Raw genomic sequence first — 14,701 nt, forward strand, 5'->3', positions numbered from 1 at the left:
AACATTAACAATATATAAAGCAAAGCATATTTATTATGAAAAAGACTGCAATCACAATTGAATAGATAACAATGGTATGAGAATTTTGCTGCATTGTTTTTATCCTCTTTTTAATAAAGTTTCGGTATTCATATAATAAATAAATAAATATATATATATATATATATTTACATCATTTTTATTGAGAACTAGCTATTAACAATAGGCCACATTAATGGATGTAAACTTGTAATACGTCTTCTGCTTTGCTTTAATTATCTCCTATCTTTTCAGAAATTAAAACCGGAAACCACTACTACTTTTTGTAGCCCACAGTATTTGGACTCTTTTGTTTTGATGAACTAACGGTATTCGGACAATTTATAATTAACGCAACTATAAATAATTGAGGCGGGGATTCTAGGCAAATAAAACCTCATACTTGTAACATTGTGCATTTGATGTGTCGATGCTCTTATCTTAATCACAATCTTGATCTTCTACATTCATCCTAATCATGGGTGGAACTTCCCTCCAATTTCTCCTCACTTTAATTCTCCTTTCGTTGTGCATGAAACCAACTATTGCAGATTATTTGGGGTTAGCAGATACTCACCTTGGCTGCAAAGAGCATGAGAGGCAAGCTCTTCTCAAGATTAAACAAGACCTTATTGATGACCATAGCCTTCTTTCTTCTTGGAGCTCCGATCAAGATTGTTGCACATGGAGTAGGGTCGGGTGTAGCAACCAAACAGGCCACGTCACTAAGCTCGACCTCTCTGTCTCATCCTGCTTTTCCCCAAGGCTTTTGCGAGGTAAACTTAATCCTTCCTTGATTGAGTTGAAATATTTTGACTTATTTGGATGTGAGCTGCAATGATTATTTTAATCAGAGCCAAATCCCAGAATTCATTGCTTCTCTCTCCAACTTAGGCCACCTTGGCCTTGGTTCTGCTAATTTCGGAAGAAACATTCCTTTTCCTTTTCAGCTTGGGAATCTTTCCAACTTGCAGTACCTTGATCTTAGCGGGAATAACTTTAATAAACCTGAGAACTTAGAGTGGCTCCCTCAACTTTCTTCTTTAGAATACTTGGACATGAGTATCGTTAACCTGAGCAAAGTCAATAATTGGCTCCATGTTGTCAATAAACTGCCTTACTTGACATCCTTGCACTTGTACAGTTGTAATCTTCCAAATATTTTCTCTATTCCACTTGTTAATTCTTCTACTTCTCTTGATGTCCTCGGTCTCTCTAATAATGATCTCACTTCTTCTTCTTCAATACTAGAGTGGTTGTTCAACTCCAACACTAGTGTTGTTGATCTTGATCTCAGATTTAACGAATTTCAAGGTTCAATTCCGGATGATTTTACCAGAATAAACTCTCTTGCACATCTCTATCTCGATTCTAATGAGTTTGAAGGCGAGATACCAAAAGCCTTTGGTGGTATGTGTAATTTGAAAACTTTGTCTCTATCATGGAACTATCTCAATGGACAACTTGATTTTATTCAAAATTTGACCGAGTGTGCAAACCATTCATTAGAGGTTTTGCGTTTAGATGGAAATCAAATCATGGGGTCGTTACCTGATGATCTCACAACATTTCTATCATTGGGAGAATTATCACTTTTTCGAAATCATTTGAATGGGACAATACCTGTAAGTTTGGGAAAACTATCCAACCTAGAGTTTCTGTATCTTGGAGACAATCCACTGAAAGGTGTTATTTCTGAAGCTCACTTCTCAAACCTCACACAATTGAAGTATTTGGACTTATCTAATACCAAATTGGTTTTCAACTTCAGCTCTGATTGGAGTCCTCCTTTCCAATTAGATACTATAATGATGAAATCTTGCCAACTAGGCCCTCGATTCCCAAAATGGCTTCAAACTCAGAAAAATTTCCATTGGCTTGATATTTTCTAATTCTAGTATTTCGGATACTCTCTTCAATTCTAATTGGATCTTCTCAAGTCAAGTTTTGCTTATGAATCTATCTCACAACCAACTCAGTGGTCATGTTCCAAATTTGTCAAGGGATTTCTTCTTTTTTCCCATCCTAGACTTGAGTTCCAATAAACTGGAAGGTGAAATACCAAGATTTTTATTTAAAGCAGCAGATTTGGATCTTTCAAAGAATATGTTTTCAAAGCAAGTCCGATCCCTATGTACAGTCACTAATGGAAACTTGAACTTTATCCATCAAATAAAAAAAAAAATCACTGACATTCTTGCCTCATATGGCCATAATATCCAACACAAGGTTTTTTTTTTTTTTGATGATAAACAATATCCAACACAAGTTGATACTGGAATCAATATTTTTGGTGCATGCAACATAGATAATTACCCTAAGAGATTAAGACACTTAAGACGTAACGCATCTTAATAGTGCTTTGGAGAATTTTGATTTTGATAACTAGAAAATATATGTAATAGCAGGGTATAATTTATTAGTAGTTGTGTAAAAGGATTGAAAGTTTGTAACTTAACTTAAGGGGCTGGGAAGCAAAGGGTCTATGATGTGTTTTTGGTAAAGCAGAATTCATGAAGGACAGAGACATGTTCATAAAGTTAGGACTAATAATAACAGTATTAATACTACTTTACTTGTCAAGAAAAAAAAAATGATGAATGAAAAGAGAATAAAACAGAAAAATAATAATAGTATTTAGAAATAGAATGATGTTCATGATAACGATAGTGATTAACATAATAGAAAAATAATTAGTATTACTAATTATGTTTGAAGCCGCCTCCGTAATTTATTCATATTCACTGCTCCTGTAACATATATCTTATCTTTGACAATGTCCAAAAACTTGAAATAGGAGAATCGGCATGACTTGTTTAGTAGTAATGTGCCAAAAACCCCCCGAAAACCAACAACAACTCCGAGGGCCATACTAACATAAAACCCCACTGTTATAAACTCATCTTCCCCCTCTTGTATGCTAGCATGTTCGCTGCCTCTATTCTCAATTGAGTTTTGAGTCATTTCTTCTCCTAAACATTTGTTTGGAAGTGGAAATCCACAAAGATTTGGTTTCATTTCATATGAAGTGGCACTGAAGGTATTAAGTTGAGGACCAGTTGGAATTTCGCCTGACAAGTTATTGTTAGACAAGTTCAAGAAACTTAGAGAATTAATTTGAGAAATGCTTGAAGGAATTCCACCACACAAGTGGTTCTTTGATAGATCTAGGGAATTTAATGACTCTAACAAACCAATGTCTAAAGGGATTCTTCCAGTCAAAAGATTTCTTGAGAGATTCAAAGAAATCAATCCATTAAGTTCCATGATTTCTCTAGGAATTTCCTCAATCAATTTATTGCTCGAAAGATCAATGCTCTTTACTAGTCCAAGAATACTTTTGTACTCATACTCTCTTCCTTTCCAGATCCAAATTGCATGATCATCATACCTACTAATCGCAGAACTGTCAGGGGAGATGGTATAATTATATGAGTGGGTGTGGTTGAATTTGGAGTCCATTTCTGAGTCAAACCAATAATATTTTTGAGGCATATTGGTATACTTCCTAAGATTTGGTTTAATGCAAGGTCTAAAACTTTAAGATATGTTAGATGGCAGAGATGTGAAGCAATGCTTCCAAAGAAGCGATTAGATCGAAGTAAGAGGACAATTAAATTTGGATGGTTGCTCCCTAACCATATCTACATCTCTACTGACAAGTTATTATTCTGAAGACTAATAAACTTCAACTTTGTGCAATTCTTCAATGACAGAGGAAGTTCCCACTAAAACCATTGTTGCTTAAATCCAATGTTTCAATCCTATGTAAAGAGCCCACCGAGCTTGGGATTTTCCCATGAAATTGATTGTTTGCCAAATTAAGAATTTTCAATCCTTCAAACTGCATCCAACAGTCAGGGAGCTCTCCTGATAATTGGTTATTGGAAAGATCCAAATTTTATTGGAGAGATGCCGATATGGTTAGGGAGCAACCATCCAAATTTAATTGTCCTCTTACTTCGATCTAATCGCTACTTTGGAAGCATTGCTTCACATCTCTGCCATCTAACATATCTTAAAGTTTTAGACCTTGCATTAAACCAAATCTTAGGAAGTATACCAATATGCCTCAAAAATATTATTGGTTTGACTCAGAAATGGACTCCAAATTCAACCATCACCCACTCATATAATTATACCATCTCCCTTGACAGTTCTGCGATTAGTAGGTATGATGATCATGCAATTTGGATCTGGAAAGGAAGAGAGTATGAGTACAAAAGTATTCTTGGACTAGTAAAGAGCATTGATCTTTCGAGCAATAAATTGATTGAGGAAATTCCTAGAGAAATCATGGAACTTAATGGATTGATTTCTTTGAATCTCTCAAGAAATCTTTTGACTGGAAGAATCCCTTTAGACATTGGTTTGTTAGAGTCATTAAATTCCCTAGATCTATCAAAGAACCACTTGTGTGGTGGAATTCCTTCAAGCATTTCTCAAATTAATTCTCTAAGTTTCTTGAACTTGTCTAACAATAACTTGTCAGGCGAAATTCCAACTGGTCCTCAACTTAATACCTTCAGTGCCACTTCATATGAAATGAAACCAAATCTTTGTGGATTTCCACTTCCAAACAAATGTTTAGGAGAAGAAATGACTCAAAACTCAATTGAGAATAGAGGCAGTGAACATGCTAGCATACAAGAGGAGGAAGATGAGTTTATAACAGTGGGGTTTTATGTTAGTATGGCCCTCGGAGTTGTTGTTGGTTTTCGGGGGGTTTTTGGCACATTACTACTAAACAAGTCATGCCGATTCTCCTATTTCAAGTTCTTGGACATTGTCAAAGATAAGATATATGTGACAGGAGCAGTGAATATGAATAAATTACGGAGGCGGCTTCAAACATAATTAGTAATACTAATTATTTCTCTATTATGTTAATCACTATCGTTATCATGAACATCATTCTATTTCTAAATACTATTATTATTTTTCTGTTTTATTCTCTTTTCATTCATCATTTTTTTTTTCTTGACAAGTAAAGTAGTATTAATACTGTCATTATTAATCCCAACTTTTTGAACATGTCTCTGTCCTTCATGAATTCTGCTTTACCAAAAACACGTCATAGACCCTCTGCTTCCCAGCCCCTTAAGTTAAGTTACAAACTTTCAATCCTTTTACACAACTACTAATAAATTACACCCTGCTATTACATATATTTTCTAGTTATCAAAATCAAAATTCTCCAAAGCACTATTAAGATGCGTTACGTCTTAAGTGTCTTAATCTCTTAGGGTAATTATCTATGTTGCATGCACCAAAAATATTGATTCCAGTATCAACTTGTGTTGGATATTGTTTATCATAAAAAAAAAAACCTTGTGTTGGATATTATGGCCATATGAGGCGAGAATGTCAGTGATTTTTTTTTTTTTTTTGATGGATAAAGTTCAAGTTTCCATTAGTGACTGTACATAGGGATCGGACTTGCTTTGAAAACATATTTCTTTGAAAGATCCAAATCTACTGCTTTAAATAAAAATCTTGGTATTTCACCTTCCAGTTTATTGGAACTCAAGTCTAGGATGGGAAAAAGGGAGAAATCCCTTAACAAATTTGGAACATGACCACTGAGTTGGTTGTGAGATAGATTCATAAGCAAAACTTGACTTGAGAAGATCCAATTAGAATTGGAGAGAGTATCCGAAATACTAGAATTAGAAATATCAAGCCGATGGAAATTTTTCTGAGTTTGAAGCCATTTTGGGAATCGAGGGCCTAGTTGGCAAGATTTCATCATTATAGTATCTAATTGGAAAGGAGGACTCCAATCAGAGCTAAAGTTGAAAACCAGTTTGGTATTAGATAAGTCCAAATACTTCAATTGTGTGAGGTTTGAGAAGTGGGCTTCAGAAATAACACCTTTCAGTGGATTGTCTCCAAGATACAGAAACTCTAGGTTGGATAGTTTTCCCAAACTTACAGGTATTGTCCCATTCAAATGATTTCGAAAAAGTGATAATTCTCCCAATGATAGAAATGTTGTGAGATCATCAGGTAACGACCCCATGATTTGATTTCCATCTAAACGCAAAACCTCTAATGAATGGTTTGCACACTCGGTCAAATTTTGAATAAAATCAAGTTGTCCATTGAGATAGTTCCATGATAGAGACAAAGTTTTCAAATTACACATACCACCAAAGGCTTTTGGTATCTCGCCTTCAAACTCATTAGAATCGAGATAGAGATGTGCAAGAGAGTTTATTCTGGTAAAATCATCCGGAATTGAACCTTGAAATTCGTTAAATCTGAGATCAAGATCAACAACACTAGTGTTGGAGTTGAACAACCACTCTAGTACTGAAGAAGAAGAAGTGAGATCATTATTAGAGAGACCGAGGACATCAAGAGAAGTAGAAGAATTAACAAGTGGAATAGAGAAAATATTCGGAAGATTACAACTGTACAAGTGCAAGGATGTCAAGTAAGGCAGTTTATTGACAACATGGAGCCAATTATTGACTTTGCTCAGGTTAACGGTACTCATGTCCAAGTATTCTAAAGAAGAAAGTTGAGGGAGCCACTCTAAGTTCTCAGGTTTATTAAAGTTATTCCCGCTAAGATCAAGGTACTGCAAGTTGGAAAGATTCCCAAGCTGAAAAGGAAAAGGAATGTTTCTTCCGAAATTAGCAGAACCAAGGCCAACGTGGCCTAAGTTGGAGAGAGAAGCAATGAATTCTGGGATTTGGCTCTTATTAAAATAATCATTGCAGCTCACATCCAAATAAGTCAAAATATTTCAACTCAATCAAGGAAGGATTAAGTTTACCTCGCAAAAGCCTTGGGGAAAAGCAGGATGAGACAGAGAGGTCGAGCTTAGTGACGTGGCCTGTTTGGTTGCTACACCCGACCCTACTCCATGTGCAACAATCTTGATCGGAGCTCCAAGAAGAAAGAAGGCTATGGTCATCAATAAGGTCTTGTTTAATCTTGAGAAGAGCTTGCCTCTCATGCTCTTTGCAGCCAAGGTGAGTATCTGCTAACCCCAAATAATTTGCAATAGTTGGTTTCATGCACAACAAAGGAGAATTAAAGTGAGGAGAAATTGGAGGGAAGTTCCACCCATGATTAGATGAATGTAGAAGATCAAGATTGTGATTAAGATAGAGCATCGACACATCAAATGCGCAATGTTACAAGTATGAGATTTTTTGCCTAGAATCCCCGCCTCAATTATTTATAGCTGCGTTAATTATAAATTGTCTGAATACCGTGAGTTCATCAAAACAAAAGAGTCCAAATACCGTGGGCTACAAAAAGTAGTAGTGGTTTCTGGTTTTAATTTCTGAAAAGATAGGAGATAATTAAAGCAAAGCAGAAGACGTATTACAAGTTTACATCCATTAATGTGGCCTATTGTTAATAGCTAGTTCTCAATAAAAATGATGTAAATATATATATATATATATATATTTATTATATGAATACCGAAACTTTATTAAAAAGAGGATAAAAACAATGCAGCAAAATTCTCATACCATTGTTATCTATTCAATTGTGATTACAGTCTTTTTCATAATAAATATGCTTTGCTTTATATATTGTTAACGTTTGATAAAAGTTAAGCTAGATGAGGAATATCCAGCTTAAAGTCATTTACTTGTGTTTCAAAAAAGTAATAAAAAATAAGGTTTAAAAAAAATGTAAATAAAAGTTAAAATTATGTTTATAATTTCAAGCCAGCCGACAACTTAAAATGTGTTTCATAAGCGCAAACTTTGTTGGAAAACTATATAAATCTTCCGCGGAAACTGAACTCGGTTCAAACTAAAAGGTCAAAAAGTTATAGAAGATGGTGAAGTCTTTGTCACACTGTATTCTTTATACAATATAGAAAAATTTAATATTTTAATAGTTAGCCCGAAATTTTGGCCCCTTCGTCTAATAATCTTTAAAAAATTGTCTAATTTGTCTATTAGTTAGAGAGAATATATTGTTTCTCAAAATCATTTTTTATTGTAAAATTTGTTTACATATCTTTTAAAATTTTGAATAGTATTTTTAAACACTTCAATAGTTCAATTGAAATTTTTTTACTCACCAGTAGACAATTTGGTAACTAATATTGAAAATAAAAATGGTAAGAATTTCACAGTAAAAAAAAAGGTGAAAAATAAATTTAATTCTATAAAAAATTTAATTTTAAGGATTCTAATATAAAATATACTAATTTCTGTGTATCTTTGCATATGATGTGTTTGTCTATGTATATAAAAGTTTGCATCTACTAATAAATTAGAGACACAAATTGGCCCCTAAACCAAAAAATTCTGATCCAATACCCTTTTTCTCTTTTTCTATCCACCCGTTGACATGGTGGCGATCCATCCCCATTGTGGAGTGTACTCTGTAAGGCTGTCCACAGGTCGGGCGGATCGGGTTTGGAGTGCACCTGGCACTCGACCCGAATCATTCGGGTTGAGAATCATCCCACCCGTTGTCGACCAAGAGAACCTTGTAAACCGAATACAACTCGACCCGAACTTAACGGTCAGGTATCGGTCGGATATCGTGTTACTAGAATCAAAACTTGCATCTCCACTAATCATGCAATCATGCAAATTGCAAAGTCAAAGAGCAACAATATTCCCAAAAATATATTCAGATCCAAGTGGAAAAAAGGTTTATACCAGATCTGCATAATCTAATATGGAAATGGAAATGATTTTTCATACCCAAATGGAATTATTGCCATTATCACTAATAAGAAAGCCAACAATTTGAACGATATCAATTTGAATGATATATTATTTAAATAATAATATATTATATAAGTGATAAATACACAATAATAACTAGAATATAAATAAAATAATAAATGAACTTTAGTATAACTTTGTTATTATGTGTTGTGAATTATTTTTAAATTTTTTAAGGGCAAACTACATATTTGGTCCTCAACCTTTACATCATATGTCAATTTGGTCTTTAACCTTTCAAATGTGTCAATTCAGTCTCTGACTTTTTGATACTGTGTCAAAATAGTCACTACTATTAAGTAATGGATGGAAAATGCTGACATGGCTAATAGCCAAAATAAAGTATAATTTTTTATGCCACATAGACTACCATGTGTACTGCCATATCAGCATAAATTTTTAAAAAAAATGTAGATCAAACAAAATCCCTAAATCTCAAACAAATATCTTTGATTCCACCTCACTAATACTTGATGAAAAATTCAAAGAACATTAATAGAAAAACAAAATCTAACACAAAAATTCCAACTTGAGCATAAGTGCGTAGTAACAATCTTCCATAAATGTTTTTAAATCAAATGGGTAATTTTTAAAAAAATTCCAAGTAACAATCTTCCATAAATGTTTTTAAATCAAATGGGTAATTTTTAAAAAAATTCCAATCTTTCCATCAGAGTTCCCAAGAAGAAGAAGAAGAAGAAGTAATACCCAAATCAATGGAGACATAGATGAAGAAGAACTTTAGAGTTTTTTTTCTTAACAAAAAAAGGGGTTTCTTTTCCAATATTTTCGTTAGAACCAACCACAGCAGAATCGGTACCTAAAAAACTTGAAAAGGCAGATATGGAAGGTGAAAACGCAGGGGTGACAGAGGTAGAGAGAATATTAACTAAGAAAGGAGAAAGGGGAGACCACCAAATAGCCTAAGCCTCTAGTGCAGTCCTCACTGTGACAGACCCAACAAGTAGTCTCACTTCTATGTACTCAAGCCACAACTTTACAACAAAACCCAACAGAGAAATTGGGCTATTCAACTCACAACCATAAACAAAATGGCTTCATTGCACACCTCTTATATTAGGTAGGCCCCATCCAATGACGGACAATAAATTTTAGGACAATAATTGTGGGTTTTAGGATGACAGAGAGAGATTTTTACTTTGTATTAGTTTAATCATTAATGATGTGGGGATCTAAGTGTCAATTTAATGACGTGGTTTTTTTTAAGGTTCTGCTGATGCGGTAGTCCATGTACCAGTTATGTGGCAAAAATATTTTAAGCGAGTAGTATTAATAACTTGTGAGCCACATGATAAAAAAATATTTAAAAAACACATTAATTTTATGAAATGTAATATACACAGATATTGAGTTAGTTTGTGCAAATACAGTGTGTAGTATATAAATTTCATATATTAAAAAACAATATATAATATATAATCAAAATAAATATTAAATTTATTTTAAATTACTTTAAAATTTTGGCAATAGAATTTGAGGTGAAGCAGAATTCAAATTTCTTAGAATTAAGAAAATAAAGTTTTATTCATAGTAAACTATTGGTAATAGAATTTAATCTATTACCTTTTTGCATGAAAACTTTTCTATCCTTTAGTCTCTAGAATCCTATCAACATTTAAAATTCTAAGAAATCCTATGATTCCTATCAACGTTTAAAATTCTAATAATCCCTTCGAATGGGTTTCAACAACATTTATGACTCCATAACTTGTAATGATCACATAAGTAAAAATGGAGAAAAAAAAAACCATACATTATGACATGTCCAATATAAAAAATTAAATTAAAAAATACGTGGACTTTATGCCCCACACGTTTGGCTCCATATAACCCTTTATGAATTATTTGCAAAATTAAATATTTATGAGTATCAATAAAATAAATGATGAGTAAAATGAATAAAAGAAGAAAAGTTTTGGAACTAATAAACTGTGATTCCAAAATGTGATAATTCTGGGAGAATATAAAACTTACATTCCCTGAAAATCGTGATGTAAAGGGTGAAGCACAGGCCTGGTCTTCTAGAGCCACCCTTCTAGATCTGTGTAAAGAAGTGTAAAAATATTCTTAATGTCGGTAATGAAATTAAAGTATTACATCTATTGCATAAAAGAGAAAAGTTCTTATTTTTTACTAGATCAATGTTTAATTATAGCATAAATTTGTAAACAATCCATCATATTTAGAAACCGATATTTAAAGTTTTTTATTCTTAACCTTTTATTTATATTCATGGAAGAGTGTTACCGATTAAAAGTTAAAACCCTTAAAATACATGTTTAAAATCATAGTGAAATTCCAATCAGCCAAACCCTTCCATAGACTTTATAAAAAACAAACATGCTATATAAATGGACATCGTTTACATCGCTATTACATATGTTGTTTTACGAACATGGTTTCATATCCTATTATCCCCAAATAGAATTTTTATTTTTTTTAAAGCTATACAATTTGTCACATAAAGAAAAAAATAGATTGAAAGATTTAAAAAAAATCCCATATCCAAATTATATGCACAATTTTCTCCCAAAAAAAAAAATTATACACACAAGCATATATATGTATAAACATCCCGGATCCAAATTACACAAGACATAAAAAATAAAAAATAAATAAATAAAATGTATATAAATATATAAAAGTAAACCTGGAGTAGGCAGATCTCGTACTCCCCATCAAATCCAAGCAATCAACACCAGATCGACACAAACCCACCCACGGCCCCTGAAATCCACAGATTGAGGGTGAGGTGCCTGAAGTGAGGAGAAAGGAGAATTAAAGTGAGGAGAAATTGGAGGGAAGTTCCACCCATGATTAGGATGAATGTAGAAGATCAAGATTGTGATTAAGATAAGAGCATCAACACATCAAATGCGCAATGTTACAAGTATGAGATTTTATTTGCCTAGAATCCCCGCCTCAATTATTTATAGCTGCGTTAATTATAAATTGTCCGAATACCGTGAGTTCATCAAAACAAAAGAGTCCGAATACTGTGGGCTACAAAAGGTAGTAGTGGTTTCCGGTTTTAATTTCTGAAAAGATAGGAGATAATTAAAGCAAAGCAAAAAGACGTATTACAATTTTACATCCATTAATGTGGCCTATTGTTAATAGCTATTTTTATAGCTACTTCTTAATAAAAATGATGTAAATATATATATATATATATATTTTATATGAATACCGAAACTTTATTAAAAAGAGGATAAAAACAATGCAGCAAAATTCTCATACTATTGTTATCTATTCAATTGCGATTACAGTCTTTTTCATAATAAATATGCTTTGCTTTATATATTGTTCCCGTTTATAAAAGTTAAGTTAGATGAGGAATATCCAGCTTAAAGTCATTTACTTGTGTTTCAAAAAAGTAATAAAAATTGAGGTTTAAAAAAAATGTAAATAAAAGTTAAAATTATGTTTATAATTACAAGCCAGCCGACAACTTAAAATGTGTTTCATAAGCGCAAACTTTGTTGGAAAACTATATCAATCTTCCGCGGAAACTGAACTCGGTTCAAACTAAAAGGTCAAAAAGTTATAGAAGATGGTGAAGTCTTTGTCACACTGTATTCTTTATACAGTATAGAAAATTTTAATATTTTAATAGTTAATCCCAAAAATGAAATTTTGGCCCCTTCGTCTAATAATGTTCTTTAAAAAATTGTCTAATTTGTCTATTAGTTAGAGAGAAGATATTGTTTCTCAAAATTATTTTTTATTGTAAAATTTGTTTACATATCTTTTAAAATTTTGGATGGTGTCTTCAATCACTTCAATAGTTCAATTGAAATTTTTTTACTCACTCCAGTGGACAATTTGGTAACTAATATTGAAAATAAAAATAATAAGAATTTCACAGTAAAAAAAGGATGAAAAATGAATTTAATTCTATAAAATATTTAATTTTAAGGATTCTAATATAAAAGATACTAATTTCTGTGTATCTTTACATATGATGTGTTTGTCTATGTATATAAAAGTTTGCATCTACTAATAAATTAGAGACACAAATTGGCCCCTAAACCAAAAAATTCTGATCCAATACCTTTTTTCTCTTTTTCTATCCACCCGTTGACGTGGTGGCGATCCATCCCCATTGTGGAGTGTACTGTCAAGTAGAGCTGTCCACGGGTCGGGCGGATCGGGTTTGGAGTGCACCTGCCACTCGACCCGAATCATTCGGGTTGAGAATCATCCCACCCGTTGTCGAGCGATAGAACCTTGTAAACCGAATACAACTCGACCCGAACTTAACGGTCAGGTATCGGTCGGATATCGTGTTACTAGAATCAAAACTTGCATCTCCACTAATCATGCAAATTGCGAAGTCAAAGAGCAACAATATTCCCAAAAATATATTCAGATCCAAGTGGCAAAAAGGTTTATACCAGATCTGCATAATCTAATATGGAAATGGAAATGATTTTTCATACCCAAATGGAATTATTGCCACTATTACTAATAAGAAAGCCAACAATTTGAACGATATCAACTACAAAAATAATAGGAAAAAAAAAATGACCAGCCTTGAATCAAGCAACAGGTATTAGAAATATAATAGGAAACAAAAAACCCATGACCTGCCTTGAATCAAGCAAGACAAATTAATAGAGTGAAATCTGGAATCAGATTTTGTGGACGAAAAAATTGAAAATTATGGAAATTAATTTATCATATTAATGTTTGAAAATATTCCAATGGTAAATTAAATGAAATAGGGAGAGAAATTAGCAAAGATTTCAAGAGATTTTTGCCAAAATTTACCCCACTAATTTGGTTGGTCTTCTTGATTTGAGCTCTTGCTATGAAAAGTAAAATGTTAAGATTTTTTTGGATAGAAAATGAGTATGGAAAGGAAACAGGAAAGACGGATGAACCGAAAAAGGAACTTACCAGTGTTTAGACTTTCACATATACATTATAAAGTAGAGTCATTGGAGTGTTTTGTGTGCTTTTCCAAGAGAGAGAGTCTGAGTTCTCAAATTTGAGAATGAGAGAACGTGTGTTGATGACAGAGCGTGATAAGAGTGCTTAGTGTTTACAGTTGTTTCCCACTTGCCTAGAAACTTACGAGACAGTGACTCCGGTCAAACTTAAAGGGTGAGTTTGGATTGAACTTATTGTTGCTGAAACTGAAAACTGAAAACTGAAAATACTGTAGCAAAATAATTTTTAAATGTGTAAATAGTACCGTGGGATCCATTTTTAATATTTTTTAGTGCGTAAACAGTGCCAAAACAGTGCATAAACAGTGTTTTTGTCTCCTAAACAGTAAAATTATGTGATTTTACTGTTCACTTTTACGAAAAAAAAAAAAAAAAAAGAAGGGCAAAACGTGAAACGTGGACTCAGCAAAACGCTGAGTCCAAACGCACTCAAAATAAGTATTACGCGTCTTATGTTGTGCTTTCCAAGTCTCCCACACCGTCTTAGATATGTTATAAATATATTAAAATAATTAAAATAATAATTTCCTCTAAGTACATCCATTACCTAAGTTTAATGAGATTTTTTAAAATTTCTCAAATTAAAACTGTATGCCAAAATTTAAAGAGAAAAAAAAAGTATCATTATTTATTTAAATAATAATAAAATATTATAGTTTTTGTTTTACTAAAACCTTGGTCTTACACGATATTTTTTTATTATTATTATTATTATTATTATTATTATTATTATTATTATTATTATTATTATTATATCCTTCATTGTTCAGTTTTAATTATATTATTGAAGTAATTTTTTTTAATTTGCACATAAATTTTTGTTAATTTGTGCATCACATAAACATAATTATTATTGTTTTTGTTATTATCTTCTCCTAGTTTTTTGTTTTTGAGAAATACAACATGCTGCTAACCCCATAGTTCAAACTCTTTCCCCCTAAACCCACAAGTACTTTGTACATGGGAATGTGTCAATTCAACTACAAAACCTTT

At 32.5% G+C, this 14,701-nt stretch overlaps 3 protein-coding genes across 7 annotated transcripts; 1 reads left to right on the plus strand and 2 right to left on the minus strand.

Annotated features, from left to right (window-relative positions):
- Positions 1-2,724: 2,724 nt before the first annotated feature.
- Positions 2,725-3,480, minus strand: LOC136067787 (receptor-like protein EIX2). The gene has a single exon (XM_065774082.1). It carries the CDS (start codon positions 3,478-3,480, stop codon positions 2,725-2,727), a length of 756 nt encoding a protein of 251 aa, XP_065630154.1.
- Positions 3,481-3,930: 450 nt separating this feature from the next.
- LOC136067788 (receptor-like protein EIX2) lies at positions 3,931-4,875 on the plus strand. Its single transcript, XM_065774083.1, has one exon. It carries the CDS (start codon positions 3,931-3,933, stop codon positions 4,873-4,875), a length of 945 nt encoding a protein of 314 aa, XP_065630155.1.
- Positions 4,876-5,004: 129 nt separating this feature from the next.
- LOC111991832 (receptor-like protein EIX1) lies at positions 5,005-13,784 on the minus strand. 5 transcript variants are annotated; one of them, XM_065774034.1, is made up of 7 exons: positions 13,656-13,784; positions 12,808-13,069; positions 11,404-11,509; positions 10,728-10,794; positions 6,803-7,012; positions 6,433-6,628; positions 5,010-6,333 (listed from the first exon to the last, which is right to left on the minus strand). In XM_065774034.1, exons 2-7 carry the CDS (start codon positions 12,857-12,859, stop codon positions 5,432-5,434), a joined length of 1,533 nt encoding a protein of 510 aa, XP_065630106.1. In that variant the 5' UTR covers positions 12,860-13,069; positions 13,656-13,784; the 3' UTR covers positions 5,010-5,431. The 5 variants fall into 5 exon arrangements, with proteins under 5 accessions (XP_065630108.1, XP_065630106.1, XP_065630105.1 ...); XM_065774033.1 differs by having other exon boundaries at positions 12,808-13,164; positions 13,656-13,780; XM_065774036.1 differs by having other exon boundaries at positions 5,005-6,333; positions 11,404-11,480; positions 12,808-13,783.
- Between the last annotated feature and the right edge of the window lie 917 nt (positions 13,785-14,701).

The sequence above is a fragment of the Quercus suber genome, unplaced genomic scaffold, assembly GCF_002906115.3.
Source record: "Quercus suber isolate HL8 unplaced genomic scaffold, Cork oak 2.0 scaffold_85, whole genome shotgun sequence".
Taxonomy (NCBI): domain Eukaryota; kingdom Viridiplantae; phylum Streptophyta; class Magnoliopsida; order Fagales; family Fagaceae; genus Quercus; species Quercus suber.

Coding starts and splice junctions, on each gene's coding strand:
- LOC136067787 (XM_065774082.1), bottom strand. CDS start 3,480: ATGGACTCCAAATTCAACCACACCCACTCATATAATTATACCATCTCC.
- LOC136067788 (XM_065774083.1), top strand. CDS start 3,931: ATGCCGATATGGTTAGGGAGCAACCATCCAAATTTAATTGTCCTCTTA.
- LOC111991832 (XM_065774034.1), bottom strand. CDS start 12,859: ATGGGGATGGATCGCCACCACGTCAACGGGTGGATAGAAAAAGAGAAA. Junction 7,013..10,727: donor CATCACGATTTTCAGGGAAT/GTAAGTTTTATA, acceptor ATTTGGGGTTAG/CAGATACTCACCTTGGCTGC. Junction 6,334..6,432: donor ATCCTTGCACTTGTACAGTT/GTAATCTTCCGA, acceptor CTTCTTCTTCAG/TACTAGAGTGGTTGTTCAAC.